General features: G+C 30.4%; 2 protein-coding genes and 1 long non-coding RNA gene across 9 annotated transcripts; all 3 read left to right on the forward strand.

Annotated features, from left to right (window-relative positions):
• The first annotated feature begins 2,582 nt into the window (after nucleotides 1-2,582).
• Nucleotides 2,583-3,428, forward strand: LOC105178944 (major allergen Pru av 1-like). Its single transcript, XM_011102535.2, has 2 exons — nucleotides 2,583-2,858; nucleotides 2,936-3,428. The coding sequence occupies exons 1-2, from the start codon at nucleotides 2,675-2,677 to the stop codon at nucleotides 3,232-3,234; spliced, it is 483 nt and encodes a 160-aa protein (XP_011100837.1). The 5' UTR covers nucleotides 2,583-2,674; the 3' UTR covers nucleotides 3,235-3,428.
• Nucleotides 3,429-4,009: 581 nt separating this feature from the next.
• On the forward strand, nucleotides 4,010-4,929 carry LOC105178924 (major allergen Mal d 1-like). Its single transcript, XM_011102517.2, has 2 exons — nucleotides 4,010-4,398; nucleotides 4,479-4,929. Exons 1-2 carry the CDS (start codon nucleotides 4,215-4,217, stop codon nucleotides 4,775-4,777), a joined length of 483 nt encoding a protein of 160 aa, XP_011100819.1. The 5' UTR covers nucleotides 4,010-4,214; the 3' UTR covers nucleotides 4,778-4,929.
• A 2,287-nt stretch (nucleotides 4,930-7,216) lies between these two features.
• LOC105178925 lies at nucleotides 7,217-13,293 on the forward strand. 7 transcript variants are annotated; one of them, XR_849188.2, is made up of 6 exons: nucleotides 7,217-7,399; nucleotides 7,599-7,781; nucleotides 8,568-8,649; nucleotides 9,465-9,572; nucleotides 9,899-9,972; nucleotides 13,014-13,293. It is a non-coding gene; the product is annotated as an uncharacterized LOC105178925 (long non-coding RNA). The 7 variants fall into 7 exon arrangements; XR_002288449.1 differs by having other exon boundaries at nucleotides 9,465-9,972; XR_002288450.1 differs by having other exon boundaries at nucleotides 9,465-9,972; nucleotides 13,018-13,293.
• Nucleotides 13,294-14,857: the final 1,564 nt, after the last annotated feature.

The following is a 14,857-nucleotide window of genomic DNA, read 5'->3' on the forward strand; positions in this document are numbered from 1 at the left end:
TTGTGGTGGGGGGGGGGGGGTGGGGGTCGGTGGTGGTGGTGGTTTTTGCCTGAAATGCTATTCCTGGTTTGATAATAAGCATAAAGGGTTGATGTCTGTATGATTTGAGTACATTCTGTAATAATATTATATATAGTTCATGTGTGCAATATTTCTCTTTATTTTTGTGTATTATTGTTAATTATATTTGAAAAATTTCTCTTCTGCGGATCTTGATTAATTTCAGGTATACTATTGAAGTAATGTTGACATGCAACTTGCTTTATAATGTTGCTATGTGATCATCCCTCAACTAATAGTCTAGCTAAATCATGATGCTATACACAAGGTTATTAAATCACAAAACACAGAAATCCTCACAAAAAAAGCCAAAAAAGAAAAACAAACATAAAATTAACAGCGTATACCCAATTTGAAATATTAAAGAAATATGAAAATATCTTCAAGGGAAAATAAATTCTTAAAAAATACTGGACAATATTTGCTAGACGGTCATATCATCTAAAAGTTTAAGTTAAAGAGAGGAAAATCATTTAATATTAATATTATATCCTAACGACACACCCCCATCACGTGCAAATCCCGCATGTGAATAGGTGAAAATGAAATTCAAATTCAAGACTTATTATTTGATAATTAAAAATAGGAATCATTTAATATTAATATTTTATCATAAAAAGATATAATTTCTGGGCTTTTTTTTATTTTTTCCATTTACATTCCCCATCATTTGAGGTTCCTATATATGCTGGTGGTCAAAATTGATGTGCAGAAATATTAATAGTATAGGGTTAAATTTATTTTGACCCTCGGTGATATGTAAAAATCAAAAAATTTTCTATGAATTTTTTAATATAAAAAATCACCCCTATGTTACGAATAAATAATCACATCGTCTCCTGATCAACTTGAGTCTATTCTTTTAAAAACAATGATTAAAATACTCCTCATAGTCAACCGGTCAAGTTAAGCCTATTAATATATAATTATTTTAATTTATAATATATATAATTTATAACTATTAAAATATACTTAATATATATAATTATAATTTATAAAAAAATTTAAAATAATAATTATATAATTTAATTAAAGTTATATTGTATTATATAAATAATTAAATAATTATTAATATAAAATAATATTTATTATTAATAAATATATAATATTTTAATTAAATAATTATTATATAAAATAATATTTTAATATTAATAAATATATAATATTATATATATTAAATGTGAGAGAAGGGCAAAAATATAAAAAAAAAAAAAGTATTTTTATAACAAATTCGCAGTCAAAAGCGTGTGTAGGTCAATTTCTGTATGGAGGGAATTTTTTTAACTTTATATTATATCATAGGTGGAGTATTCGATACTTTAATTTTCATAGGGGGTTTTTAAACGTTCCCAATTTTTTTGAACTTTATTTTATATCATAGGAAAATATTTGATAATTTAATTTTGATAAGAATTTTTTTAAACATTCCTATTATCATATGGGTCTTTGAACTTTTCCCTCGTAACATATACTCATATATATATATATATATATATATGCTTCAAAATAGTTTTTGTTGGGAACTTTTTGTTGCTTGTATCGAGGCCCCATCAGATCATAATGCACATCCCATAATTATATCTTCTTGATTGCGTTGTCCCAACATTAAAATATATACATATGATATCAATTATGTGACGATATACAATGACGAATTCTTGGTGTTAATTACCATGGACCAAAACATATTATCAGTAATTTAAGCTCAATTTGTATGGATTTAATTGGTAAATTAAACTATAATCAACCGCTCGATTTTGCACTATTTTTAATCAATCAAGTTGCCACATTATCTTCCTATCATATCTGCAATCCATTTACCTAATTCACCAATTTTATATTTGTTAGGTATATATATACTACATCATCTTTGCTTTTAGTCACGGTAAAAAATAAATAATAAATGAATAAGTTCAAATATTCAACTTTGAGCCCGCGTTGAATTTATTTATCTTTTGTCTTAATTTTATATCCTTGACAAGTACTGATATATATAATGAAATTTTAAAGCTCTTGGAACTCATTAAGGTTATATTTTGAAAAAAATAAAAAAAAATTCTAGTGACTCAGTATTATATATGTTTTTACATCAATTAGTATTTTTACAAAAATTATAATTCAAAATAAAAAATTTAAAATCATTTCATTCAAATTTATCAATCTAAACATAATAGTTATTCGATGATGTCCAAATAAATGATTTAAAGGAACTCGCGGTCAACTCGTTATATATCCAAATTATATTATGGATTAGGCTGAAATATTCAAATGCTTACATATGCATTGAAAAGTTCCAAGCTCTTGAGCTGAATTAGATAACCAACTGCTTCAATCAATATATCCAAATTTTGAGGGACATCATCATCATCTGCAGAAAACAAAGACTATTTATCATTACAATATTGGCAGGAAATGAAGACTTATATCATTACAAAATTTGTAAGAGAAGAAGACTATGATTACAATATGTGTTTCCACCGAATAATTAAACGTTAAGCTGGCCTTTGACTTTCACTATAAATGTGGGCTTTTGTTTCTCACAATTTTCAGACCACATAGCTTTAGTTTGGTACCTGTGTTTCTTGATTTTCCAATACAAGATTTCAGTTCAGATATGGGTGTGCTCAATTATGAGGATGAACTGATCTCCCCAGTCCCACCAGCTAGGTTGTTTAAGTCCCTCGTTCTGGACGGAGACAACCTCATTCCTAAGCTTCTGCCACATGCCTTTAAGAGCTTTCAAATCCTAGAGGGCCATGGAGGACCTGGAACCATCAAATTGGTCACTTTTGCTGATGGTACGTAAATAATCCAGGATTTTTTACTAATACGTTCTAAAATTATCACTAATTATATGTATAAAACTTTGGTACAGGGAGTCCTTACAAGACAGCAAAGCATCGTATTGATGAAATTGACGAGGAAAATTACATATACAAGTACAGCGTGATAGGAGGTGATGCTCTTGGGGAAGATTTTGATTCCATGACGCACGGTTTCAAGATCGAAGTCGGGGCGGATGGAGGATCTATCTGCAAAACCACCAGCACATTCCACACCAAAGGGGAAGATCATGTTATACAAGAAAAGATCAAGGCTGGCAAAGAGAGGGCAAAGGCAATTTTCAAGGCTGTTGAGACTCACCTCCATGCACACCCTCATGAATACAACTAATTATTAATTAAAATGGCTGTTTCTTAATTATATAAAAATGAAATAAAATGGAGTGTGCCGGTGTGAGAGTGTGTGTGAATTGTGACTATCATTTCTATTAATTTAAGGTGTGTAATTATCCCTATGTATGATTCAACTCATGTTGTAATAACGTATATGTATTAATGAATGTATGGATATATGTTTATGGTGAACTGTTAAATATATATATATATATATATATATTATATGCATTAAAAAAAGAAAATGACTATTGACTACAAGTTTAATAGTTATGGATTAAAAATTATTGTAAATACTTTGTTACGACTATTAATGAATGTGTGAAAGTTATTTGTTATGGCTAAAAGCCATGGTAAAAATATTTGACATGACTTTTAGCCACTTTTGCAGATACCAACGACTATAGCCATAATCAACGACTATTTGCTACGACTTTTTTTGACAATTAACCATGACTAAATGTTGTATTTTTTTTATAGTGATGCATATTCAATATAAATCTAAATTCGAGATTATACAAATACATAATATATATTGTTCCAGAGAATCGATGAATACATAAATAAATAAAGTTGGGATAGAATAATACGATTAATCAATATCCAACAGCTAGAAGATGGACCCACGCCATGACTTTCATCCTAAAAGATATATATATATGCTGAAAAGCAAGTGGTTATTGATGCATAAATTTTTGAGGTGTTAGGTTGCATCTACCAGTGTGCAACGTGAAAACTATAATTAAAAGCAGAAATATTTTTAGAATTAATTAAGATGATGGTTCGTTTACGCGTTGAATGAGTCAAAAACCAGCAAAGAAAGACTAGTTTTTTCCACCAGGGAACTTTCTCTGCATACGCCTACACCTCATTTCCAATCCCCCCAAAAGCCAGAAGCTCTTCTTCCTTGCTCCCTCAAATCCTCCATCTCCCTTTAGATAAGTTTTGCGAGGAAACGAGTGACCGACATATCTATCGATGGGTGTGATCAAGGTGTCCCAATCCTTCAGAACAAAAGTGACCCCAAGTAGGATGTTCAAGGCCCTGATCTTGGATTCTCACAACCTCTGCCCCCAGCTCATGTTCTCCTCAATCAAGAGCATCGACTTCCTCCAAGGCAAAGGCGAGCCCGGAACCATCAAACAGATGAACTTCACCGATGGTACGCATTCTTATATATATATAATTATACGGATTGATATCTATGATGAACGTGTAATATATATATATGTATATATGCAGCTAGTCCATTCAACTACGTGAAACATAGGATCGACGAGATGGATGAAGAGAAGTTCATGTGCAAGTACACTTTCATCGAAGGAGATGCGTTGATGGACAAGCTTGATCACATCACTTATGAAGTGAAGTTCGAACCGTATGGCTTTGGAGGGTGTATTTGTCGGATAACAAGTGAGTATTACACAAAAGAGAATGTGGAGATAAAGGAGGAAGATATTGAGCTTGGGAAAGATAGGGCTATTGGGATGTATGAAGTTGTGGAGGCCTATCTCTTGGCACACCCTCATGCCTATAATTGATCTGTATTTCATTTTCTAGAGACTTTGTATACATCACTCTCACTCTATTTTTTTCCCTTTTTCTTTGAATTTTATCTTTGATGTGGTTGTATATGTATGGTTTGTAGGTCATAATAATATTAATTAATTTGGCCGCTTTTAATTTCCCTATACATATGTAGATCTTCCTTTTTTCATTCATTGATCGATGTGTTGTTATTTCTATAAGTAAGATGAAAACATTAGTTGCAGGTGAAAACTATGGGAAATGTTAATTAATTATAGCCAAAATTTTAATTTTTGTATTGATTTTTGTTTGACATTTATAGATACTATTAATTTATTATATAATTTTTAATATACACAAGTTGGTACATCATTAAAGCTCAAATCAACTGTTTTTTGAGAATTCTTTTCTTTTTTTTTCCTATACTGCTTACTATCGGAACATCTTTGAACTCTATTCTCAAATAAAAAAAAATAGAACTTTTGTAGTATACAATAATCATCAACAAATTAAAAAGAAAAACTAAAATCCAATTGAGGTATATCAAAGTTAAGGTAGTGTCTATCAACAAGCTAGCTTGCATGTTTTGATCCCCTATAGTAATTTAGACTTATGAGTACACATCAATAAATTTGGCATTCTATTAGCAACTTTACAATATGATGAAATCTCTAGGTTATACATGCCAAACAATAATTGGAAGCCCAAGTTATGACAAACTCATTTTATCAATTAAGGACCGTATTTATTTATTATTGGGCCTTAGATTAAACGAGAGTGACTGGCCCAGTCCAAAGTGGAAATTTTATTACTGTTATAAAATGCCCAAATCACTCAAACTCTATAAAATTGAATATCGGTTGAAAAAAAGAGTAATAGAAGAGAAACAAAATTTAGCCATTTTATTTCGTCGGCGGCATCAGTTCTCAACCGTCTTACTCCGCCAACAGCCACCAGTCTCCAACCTCAGTTTCCTCTTTCTTTAAGTGGGTACTTCTTGAAAGTGTCAACTCAAAGCAAGTGACTTTTTTTTTTCTTTTTTAAGTTTCTTGATTTAGGGTTTTTGCATTATGAAATTAAAATGCATTAATTCAAAATATGTAATTAAAATATTAAGAATAAAATGTATCCAATAAGTAAATTATAAGCCAAATAATGCTTAAAAATAAATAAATTGAATAAAGACACACACATATATATAGCATAAATTATTATTAATTATATTAAATTATACATACCAACTTAACCATATTTATATGATTATGATCACTTCACTCAATAAAATTATTTATAAATGAATCCAACTTTTAATTGAGTCAATAACATTTGAATAGATAAATATAATTTTAATAATTTAAAAAATTTATAAATTGATTAATTTAAGAATAATATTTTTTTAATAATTGATATTAAACGCTATAGTTTTGTTACATGGCCTCTCAAATAAAATCAATAATAAATAAGTACGTACATAAAAAAAATTCTGATATAAACATAAATATAATTAACTAAAAAAATATTATGGCGTTAATTGATGGACAAAATCGAGTTTTAAAAATTGTGAAAGGTTTTTATATAAAATTACTTCAATTATAAAAACTAATTGACGCGAATTTTGAAAGAGATTGTTTATCCATTAAGGCAACCGGCTCAGCCCAATTGGAAGTGAGTTGTAAAATTGCAAATTTGTTACCGTTGTGAAATGCACAACACACACTAAAACAGACACTATAAATCATAGGAATATCAGTTGAAAGTAAAAAGAAAAAATAGCAAAAAATATAGAAAAACAAAATTTGTTCGTTCTATTTCAACGGGTGCATCAGTCGTCAAGATTTCAAGCAGCCGCGTTCCTCTGCTGACTGAACTATTTATTTAAATGAATTAAATTTTTAATTGAGTCAATAACATTTGAATAGATAAATATAATTTTTATAATTTAAAGAATTTATAAATGTGATACTAAACACTGTAGTTTTTGTCACATGACCTCTTAAATAAAATCAATAATAAGTATGTATGTACATTAAAAAAAGAAAAACATGATGAAATAATCATAAATATAATAAAATAAAAAATAAAAAAAAATTTATGGTATGTATTAATTGATGGACAAAACGAGTTTTAAAAATTGAGAAAGGTTTTTATATTAAATTACTTAAATTATAAAACCTAGTTGATGTAAATTTTGAATGATTTATAATAAAAAAATAATTCAAAATTTAACATAAATGGATGGATTAAAAAAAGTAAAAAATAATGATGACAAATAATAATTAATAAAAATTAATGTAATTAACTATTTATATTTATAGAACTAAATGTATGTGGCAAACAAGATAAAACAACTTATCCATTAAGGCCCAACAAAGTGTGCCCGGCCCAGCCCAATCTAAATTTTATAGTCGTTGTAAAATACCAAACACATACAAAAACCCTATAAAAATGAAATATCAGAGTAATTAGAAAAAAGCCTAGAAAAACGTCCCATTTCATCTGCAGCATCAATTCTCAACACTTGAGGCAGCCGTGCCTTCCTCCGCTGTCAGCCACCAGTCGCCTTCCTCCGCCGACAGCCACCATTCTCCAACCTCAGTTTCTTCTTTTTTTCAGTAGGTACTTCTTGATCAAAGCAAGTGAGTTTTTTTTTTCTTTTTTAAGTTTCTTGATTTAGGGTTCTTGCTTTGTGAAATTAAATGTATCTTGTTTAAATGAATTTATCTGCCCAATGGAAAACTTGGTATGAGTACTTCTTAAAGATCACGAATTCTTGAATTACACGGTCTTACTCTGTTTTTTTTTGTTTTCTTTATGGTGTTGGTGAATGATTTCAAGGTTCTTGAAATTCAACTAGTACATGGATTCTCTAGTACGCCGTGGATTACTATTGCCGGGGACAAAGGTGCGGGACTTAAATGCAAGGATGCCGGTGAAGATAGTTTTGTTGGTTCAGAACTTGCGAGGAGAATAGCCAAGACGGCTCCCATCATTGGAGGTTCTGAGGCCTCTTCCCTTTTGGTATGGTTGTTTTTTTGTTTGATTACTGTATTGATTTTGTTGTGATTTTTATTGCTACACTGGATAAAATGGTGAGAAAATGGTGGTGTTCGTTCCTAACATTCTATGTTGAAGTTGTACATGGGTTGGTAATTCTGGCATCAGCAACTCCCAAATAATAAAATTTTCAAGACATGACCGAGGAAATTGTTGGAACTACTTTTAAGGAACTTCCCTGAAAATTATTTCCAAGTCTCTTGACTATGTTTAACGCTTCTCCTTTCAAGAAAAAATAAGTCAAGTTGGTGAATTTATCTTCATTTTCAAGAAAATGTGTTCTTGGGATAGTGTTCTTTTGGTGGAACTGTCCCTTGTATCCTTTCTTTGCTTTAAAATCATGTGCAAGGATGAGCTGCAGTCTTTCTTTCATGTCATTTTCAGAATGCGGGAATAAGTAATTCTAATTACAGGTAAGTTGCATGTTTTGTTCTTGTATATGGTGCATCATGTATTTACCCTTGTTTGTTAAAAGATGTGTAGTGAAGAGCTGTTAAGTTTATTCTCATTGTTTTCTTTGGTCCTTCGACAATTGCCGGCCATATTTGTTGCTGCATAAAGGTGCTGTTCTTTAGCAATCTCTCGTGAGACGTATTCCCTGAACATGCTATTCTAGCCTTAATAAGGACACGAATTACTGGTTCTTCTTTCTCAGGCGTGCGTGCGTGCACGGGTGCATATATATAGATCTATATGTCTATATATGTTTTTGTCAGTTTTTCTGATATACAGATTGTTTCTTTGTTTCAGTCTGGTCGAAAAGGAACGGTTTTGGATTTGGCGAAGTTTGTCGACAAGGGTGTCGAAATCAAGTTAACTGGTGGAAGACAAGGTCAGTTATGTGTAAATTTGATTGGTTTGGAAATTCAGGCCATGTCTTTGTTCAGTTGTGAATGGATTGGTTCTAATATTTCTGTTCAGAAACTGTTGTGCTTATGATTGTTTTTTCTTGGTTTTATCTGGTCATTTTCCACTCTTAGTGACATTAATTTACCATTGAAATCCCTGATCCTCAGAATGCAATCAACAACAGTGGCCTATTTGAACCTCAAACAATTTTGTTCCCCGGGTTACTGCAATTAAATCCTCCTTAAGATTTCACTATTTACAGTTTGATTGTCGCTTTGTTTTGACTTATCATTTTCCAAAACGTCTGTAATGTGTTCTGAAGGCATATATTTTCCCGTCCCTTTTCTTAAGCCTAATAGGTTTTGATCAGTACGCTTGTGTTAATTGCAAGACTTTATCAAATTGCGATGAGTGTTCATGACATAGTCACTTTGTTTCTCCAAATCTGCCATGAGGATCTACAGGCTTTGGTTTGGATTGTCATCTTGGTGTGTTGGATGATCTTCCTACCATTGAGATAGGAAAGAATGTGACTGCAGCAATAATATAAATGTATGCATTTTCTGTTTCAGAAAGTTCTTTACTTGAAGTTATATTATCTAAATGAATGCAAAAATGTAGTGGAAGTGATTTTCTTGTTTTGGGAAAAGGTTATTTGCATTGATGTAAAAGAATCATACGTACACTTACAAGCTTTTCACAAAAGTTTTTTTTGGAAATGATTTCTACCTGTGTGAGAGGTTAGTGATATTTTAGGTTTTCTGAAAATTGCTGCCAAATGATCTTTGGTTCACGTAGGACTTTGGTGCTGAAACCTTTTGTCTGCACTTATTAACACATGGAGCTATATGAGCAAGATGCTGAGGTTGTCAATTGCACAATCTAGAGTAAGACTACTGCTTGAAGGTAATGGAAAGCCATGTATGTCTTCACTTTGATTATTGAATCTGTGTCTACTTGAGGAGCAGTAAGTAACATTATGTTTACTGATCAATTTGCCTACTTCACCTCTGATTGCATGTATGTGATCCACTGATGGCTAAGTGTCATCCGTCCATTCTCTCTTACTCTTATTTGAACTTGACTTAAGTATCTTAATATTCTCCTGGGACTGTGATGAAACTTCCTAAGTATTTTACTCTTATATGTAATCCGCTGAAAGCTAAGTGCCATCATCCACTCTCTCTTACTCTTATTTTAACTTGACTTCAAGTATTATAATATTCTCTTAGGACAGTGATATTTTAACTTCCCAGACCAATTAATGGACAGACGGAATATTTTCTCTCAAGTGCCATATAGAAAGGTATCTTGTTTATGCGGTATCTATTTTATGCCTTTAAATTAGAGCATGTCGCTATATTATGTATATGTGTTGTTTTCTTTTGTGCCTTCATGATTCTATCTTAATGCAAAGAATAGATGTCATACTATTTATAATCTCTTCGAGAAGTACTGTTGTTACTAGTAATCTAGCACGAATTCTTTTATATGCGAGTTTTATTGTTACTGGTCATAAATCATTTTTCAGTAATATGTATAATATGCATTTATTTGATTCTACAAGTGAAGCATGTCAGTTGGTATGTGTGATTCATACTTGTCTTTTACAAGAGCAAGGAGTCCTACTAAGGTCCCTCTTCTCTGAAACCTTTGCGAAGAGGGCAGCCGGGCGTTGAGGGGAATGATATATGCCAAGAAGGAATGGTAAAATCGGATATGGTTGACTAATCCAACAATCTCTGAAGCTAGGGCTATACCAAGGAGCGGAGCACAAGCGAACCGTCACTTGCGAAGCTTAGCGCTCTAAATAATATTTACCTGGTGCGATGCCTATTGAAATCACAAAAGATGCCGTATCCACGTCCAATTCAAAGTGTCTTGCATTTGCCGATGTAGTTGCCGACAACAGCTTCTTATGAGCCTGAATGGCATCTACCCAGCTTTTGTTAAATGAACTATTCGAGCTCAGAGCGATGAAAAAAAGCATTTTCGGAGACTAGCCTGCTTTCTATCTTACTGTAAGAAATTCCTCGTTGACTTTCCTCTCCTCTCCCTACGGTCGAGTGTATTACATAACCTTTTAGTCGAGTATATATAGAACCTCTCCGAGTATATTTACATAACCTCTTCCACGAACGAGAATCTTTGATTACCTTTCAGTCGAGTCACTTCATCATTCCTCTATTTGATGTCGATTCATCCACACTTCCATTCTTTGTAGAGGAAGGCTAACTGCTTGCTGGCTGGGAGTGCGCCTTGGGACTCTTAGAAAGCGCCTCTTCCATATTTTGAAATCAAGGTGGTTGAACCATTGATTTTACACTTTGTATAATTCAAACCCAATTGTATTGCTTTAATTTCTTTGAAAAGTCACAGAATCACCATTCTCGTTTGGAAAGAAAATAATTATGGGTTTTGAGGCTGCTCAAAGTGTGAAGGGTGCAAGGTTAGAGTTGAGACCTAAATTGGAGAATAAACCCTCCTTTGTTTTCGTAAATTTATTCTTGGTGCATTTATTGTGTTGGGTTCTCTTTTCATGCGCTTGCCTTAAAACTTTTTGTTCGTAATACATTTGACATTCTTGTATGAATTTACAAAATTCATGTTGGTTCATGTTATTAACCTCTTGTTTTTGCAGGCGTATCATAGAAAAATGCGTTGAAAAATCTATATCATTCGATCATGAATTATTTTATTTGTGAACTTTGAAAATTAAATGCTATACTAAAATGCCTAACTGTTGTCTAGATGCCAATTTAAAATCTGTTTTTCAAGAGGACTTGGTAAATATTTTGTGAGTACTATATATTTTCATGAGTCGATAAATGGTTTTTGAGGAACACAGAGTTTTGCTAACTTAAATTGTGTTTGAAGAACCTTTAATATTACTGGAAATTGGTTTCCTTGTCAACTGTTCTTCTGTTATCAATTAATATTTTCAAAATCAGCTTTTATATTTTACTCAAAGATTTGTTTCTTCTGTTATCAATTAATGCTTTCAAAATCAGCTTTTATATTTTACTCAAAGATTTGTTTCTTCTGTTATCAATTAATGCTTTCAAAATCAGCTTTTATATTTTACTCAAAGATTTGTTTCTTCTGTTATCAATTAATGCTTTCAAAATCAGCTTTTATATTTTACTCAAAGATTTGTTTTTCTTGTCAAGTGTTTTATAATAAACTCATTTTTTCAAAATCAGCTTGAACTTACAAATAATGAAGAAAAATTAACAAAATATTTTGATGAGTAATAGATGAATTCATTTAATTGTTTTTGGATAAATGCATGACAAGTCATATGTTTTGGACTTTAAGTGAAGTTTTTTTTGTTGAATTTTAATTTTATAAAAGTAATCTACTTTGAAACAGTTTTTGAAGTTTTTTGGAACATTTTAAAAAGCATTCAGTTTACTACTTTTGGTCAAATTGCATTCATTGCCATAATTGTTCAGATTTTCAAGAAATACATTATTAACTTTTCTTTTGACAAATGATTATCGTGCTGAAACTTTGTTAAGATGTGTTGAAAATTCTTTTAAGATATTTGACCAATAATTTAAAAAACGATAATGAGACTGGCATCTAGAACAGTTATGCAATTTATTATATGTATGTTATTTTTTAAAGTTCACAAATGAACTAATTTGTGATTGTATGCTATAGAATTTCCAACAATACTTTGATACGCCTGCAAAGTTGAGATGTCGATGATATGAACAAATATGGTGTTTTGTAAAATTTGTACAAGAATCTTAAATGTACGACAAACAAAAAGTTTTGATAAAGCGATATGGGAATAAAACCTAACATAATGAACAAACCGAGTATAAACCAAGAAAAATAATGGAGGGTTACTTCTTGTTTACGTCTCAACTCCAACTCTCTTGCGCCTGTCATATTTAAAGCGGTCTCAGAATCCGTAATTCCATCGCTTCCAAATTAGAATGTTGAGTACGTGAGTGTTTCATAGAAATTAGACACTTTTGGGTTTGAATTATACAAAGTAAATTGCAATGGTTTCAACTTTACTTGATTTCTCAATGTGGGAAAAATTGATAAAGAAGCAATTGATAAGGTCAAAGGTTGCTTTTTTGGCTAGAAAATGGTAGAGAGGAATATATGGATATATAGGTTATTATGTGGTTCTAGATGTTGTCGAAGATGCACTCTTCTTTTAGCGGCCAATATGTGAGAACTGGGTGTTTAAATTAGTTCTTAGAGAGATGTTATTTATATTAAGTTGTTATTGCATGTCATTATGTTGCGCATTTTCTCTTTAATTGTTGATTCTGTACACATTTTCTTGTTTGTTTATTTCATTCTAACAACTTAATGTTGGTGAAGACAGCTTTCACGGCGATTGGGTTCAAGTAATTTGGAGTATTGAGTCTTTTGCACCAGAGTATCAACCCTCCTGGGTTCGGCAGCCAGATTCTATTGTAAATAAGAATTAAGTGTGTATGGTAGTAATTCGGCCTTCTTTGTATTATGGCTCCAATAAGACCGCCTTGTTTCTTAGCCAAAGAAGTAAAAGTTTTGATCCGAAACCAATTTCTTGTTGTATATTTATTACTTGATCAAAATCAACTCAACCATATACACAAGTTGGTACATCATTGAAGCTTAAATCAATTATTTTTTTAGAATTCTTTTCTTTTTTTTTTTTCCCAATACTGCTTACAGTTGGAACACCTTCGAACTCTATTCTCCATACGGAAAAAACACTGCCAATCAAAAATAAATAAAAGAAAATAGAACTTTTGTAGTATACAATCATCATCAACAAACTAAAAAGAAAAACTACAATCCAATTGAGGTATATCAACGTTAAGGTAGCGTCTATCAACAAGCTAGATTGCATGTATTCATCCTCTATAGTAATTTAGACTTATGGGTACACATCAATAAATTTGGCATTCTATTAGCAACTTTAGAATATGACGTAGTCTCCAGGTTATATATAACTATAGCTCATAATTATGAATGTGATGGTGATTGTTAAATATCTTGATTTTAAATGTTCAAAATTAATAATAATTGAAATGGGGATGTCAATGATCTCGTAGAGATTTATCGACGTGACATATAATAAGAAATATCTCTTCTTTTATGGAGATTATATATTAAGTATGTTTTGACCGGTAAATATGTTATCATAGTTAGTCATAAAATATATTAAGTTCACAATATTATATACGTTTCTGTTATTGAAACATTAGCATTATACAATTATATTTTAAAAATAAATTGATAATAATTATTTTAATTGATAAGGATACTATTTACTTCTATTATTTGTAATTCACTTTCTAAATTTAATTGGTACTACTAAATTAAAAATATTTTTCAAAATTAAAATTTTATATTTCGTATTCACATATGATTATATTTCACTATTTTGTATTCATGTCAATCAATATAAAAATAATAATAATAATATAGTAAAATAAAAATAATTAGTCAAATTCTTTATTTTGGATTGCTTTAGTAAGAAGTTTCATTTAATAAAAGATTAACAATATAACTCAAAAAAAGCACAATATGAAATATGAAAGTGTACCCCGTGAAAGGTACGAATATTTTCTTACAATAGAAATAAACACTCAAGCTATTCTCACTATTTTATATTTAATCATAAGTTACTGTTATTAGAATTCTCAAAATGATACGTCCATTATATTATAAAAAAATTTATAATCTAAAAATATTAATCTACGTCCATTATATTATAAAAAAATTTATAATCTAAAAATATTAATCTAATATTAATATTAAAATAAAATTAATTAGTCGAAAATTACTTGATTTAAATTTTTCAACAATACGTTTAATTTAATAAAATTGAGGATATTTATTCAATGTTATATTTTTATTCTTTTGAAGTTTGGATTAGTATTTACATGTTACTCATATGCTAATTCATTTAAATTTTGATGTGCCCTAGTAATTTTTATATAAATATTTATGATCATTCCTAGCAAATTAAGCATGTTGAAATATTATGCTATTTAGTGAGATATATCACTCATCTTTTAAGAACTTTACAGGAATGAGAAGTATCATATATTTTTCTTCTTTATTAGAATTAAATATTATAGTTGCTTCATTATGTTTTCATTTAGAATCGTTTTAGTTTCTCAAGTTCATTTCTTGATATTAACATTCCTAAACTTGAATTTTGGTTCAAA

Source organism: Sesamum indicum, unplaced genomic scaffold (genome assembly GCF_000512975.1).
Source record: "Sesamum indicum cultivar Zhongzhi No. 13 unplaced genomic scaffold, S_indicum_v1.0 scaffold00109, whole genome shotgun sequence".
Classification (NCBI taxonomy): domain Eukaryota; kingdom Viridiplantae; phylum Streptophyta; class Magnoliopsida; order Lamiales; family Pedaliaceae; genus Sesamum; species Sesamum indicum.

Bases quoted from the DNA above. Each gene is read 5' to 3' on its own strand.
- LOC105178944 (XM_011102535.2), top strand. From the start codon at position 2,675: ATGGGTGTGCTCAATTATGAGGATGAACTGATCTCCCCAGTCCCACCA. The intron at 2,859-2,935 runs GTACGTAAATAA...ACTTTGGTACAG, and splicing joins ATTGGTCACTTTTGCTGATG to GGAGTCCTTACAAGACAGCA.
- LOC105178924 (XM_011102517.2), top strand. From the start codon at position 4,215: ATGGGTGTGATCAAGGTGTCCCAATCCTTCAGAACAAAAGTGACCCCA. The intron at 4,399-4,478 runs GTACGCATTCTT...GTATATATGCAG, and splicing joins ACAGATGAACTTCACCGATG to CTAGTCCATTCAACTACGTG.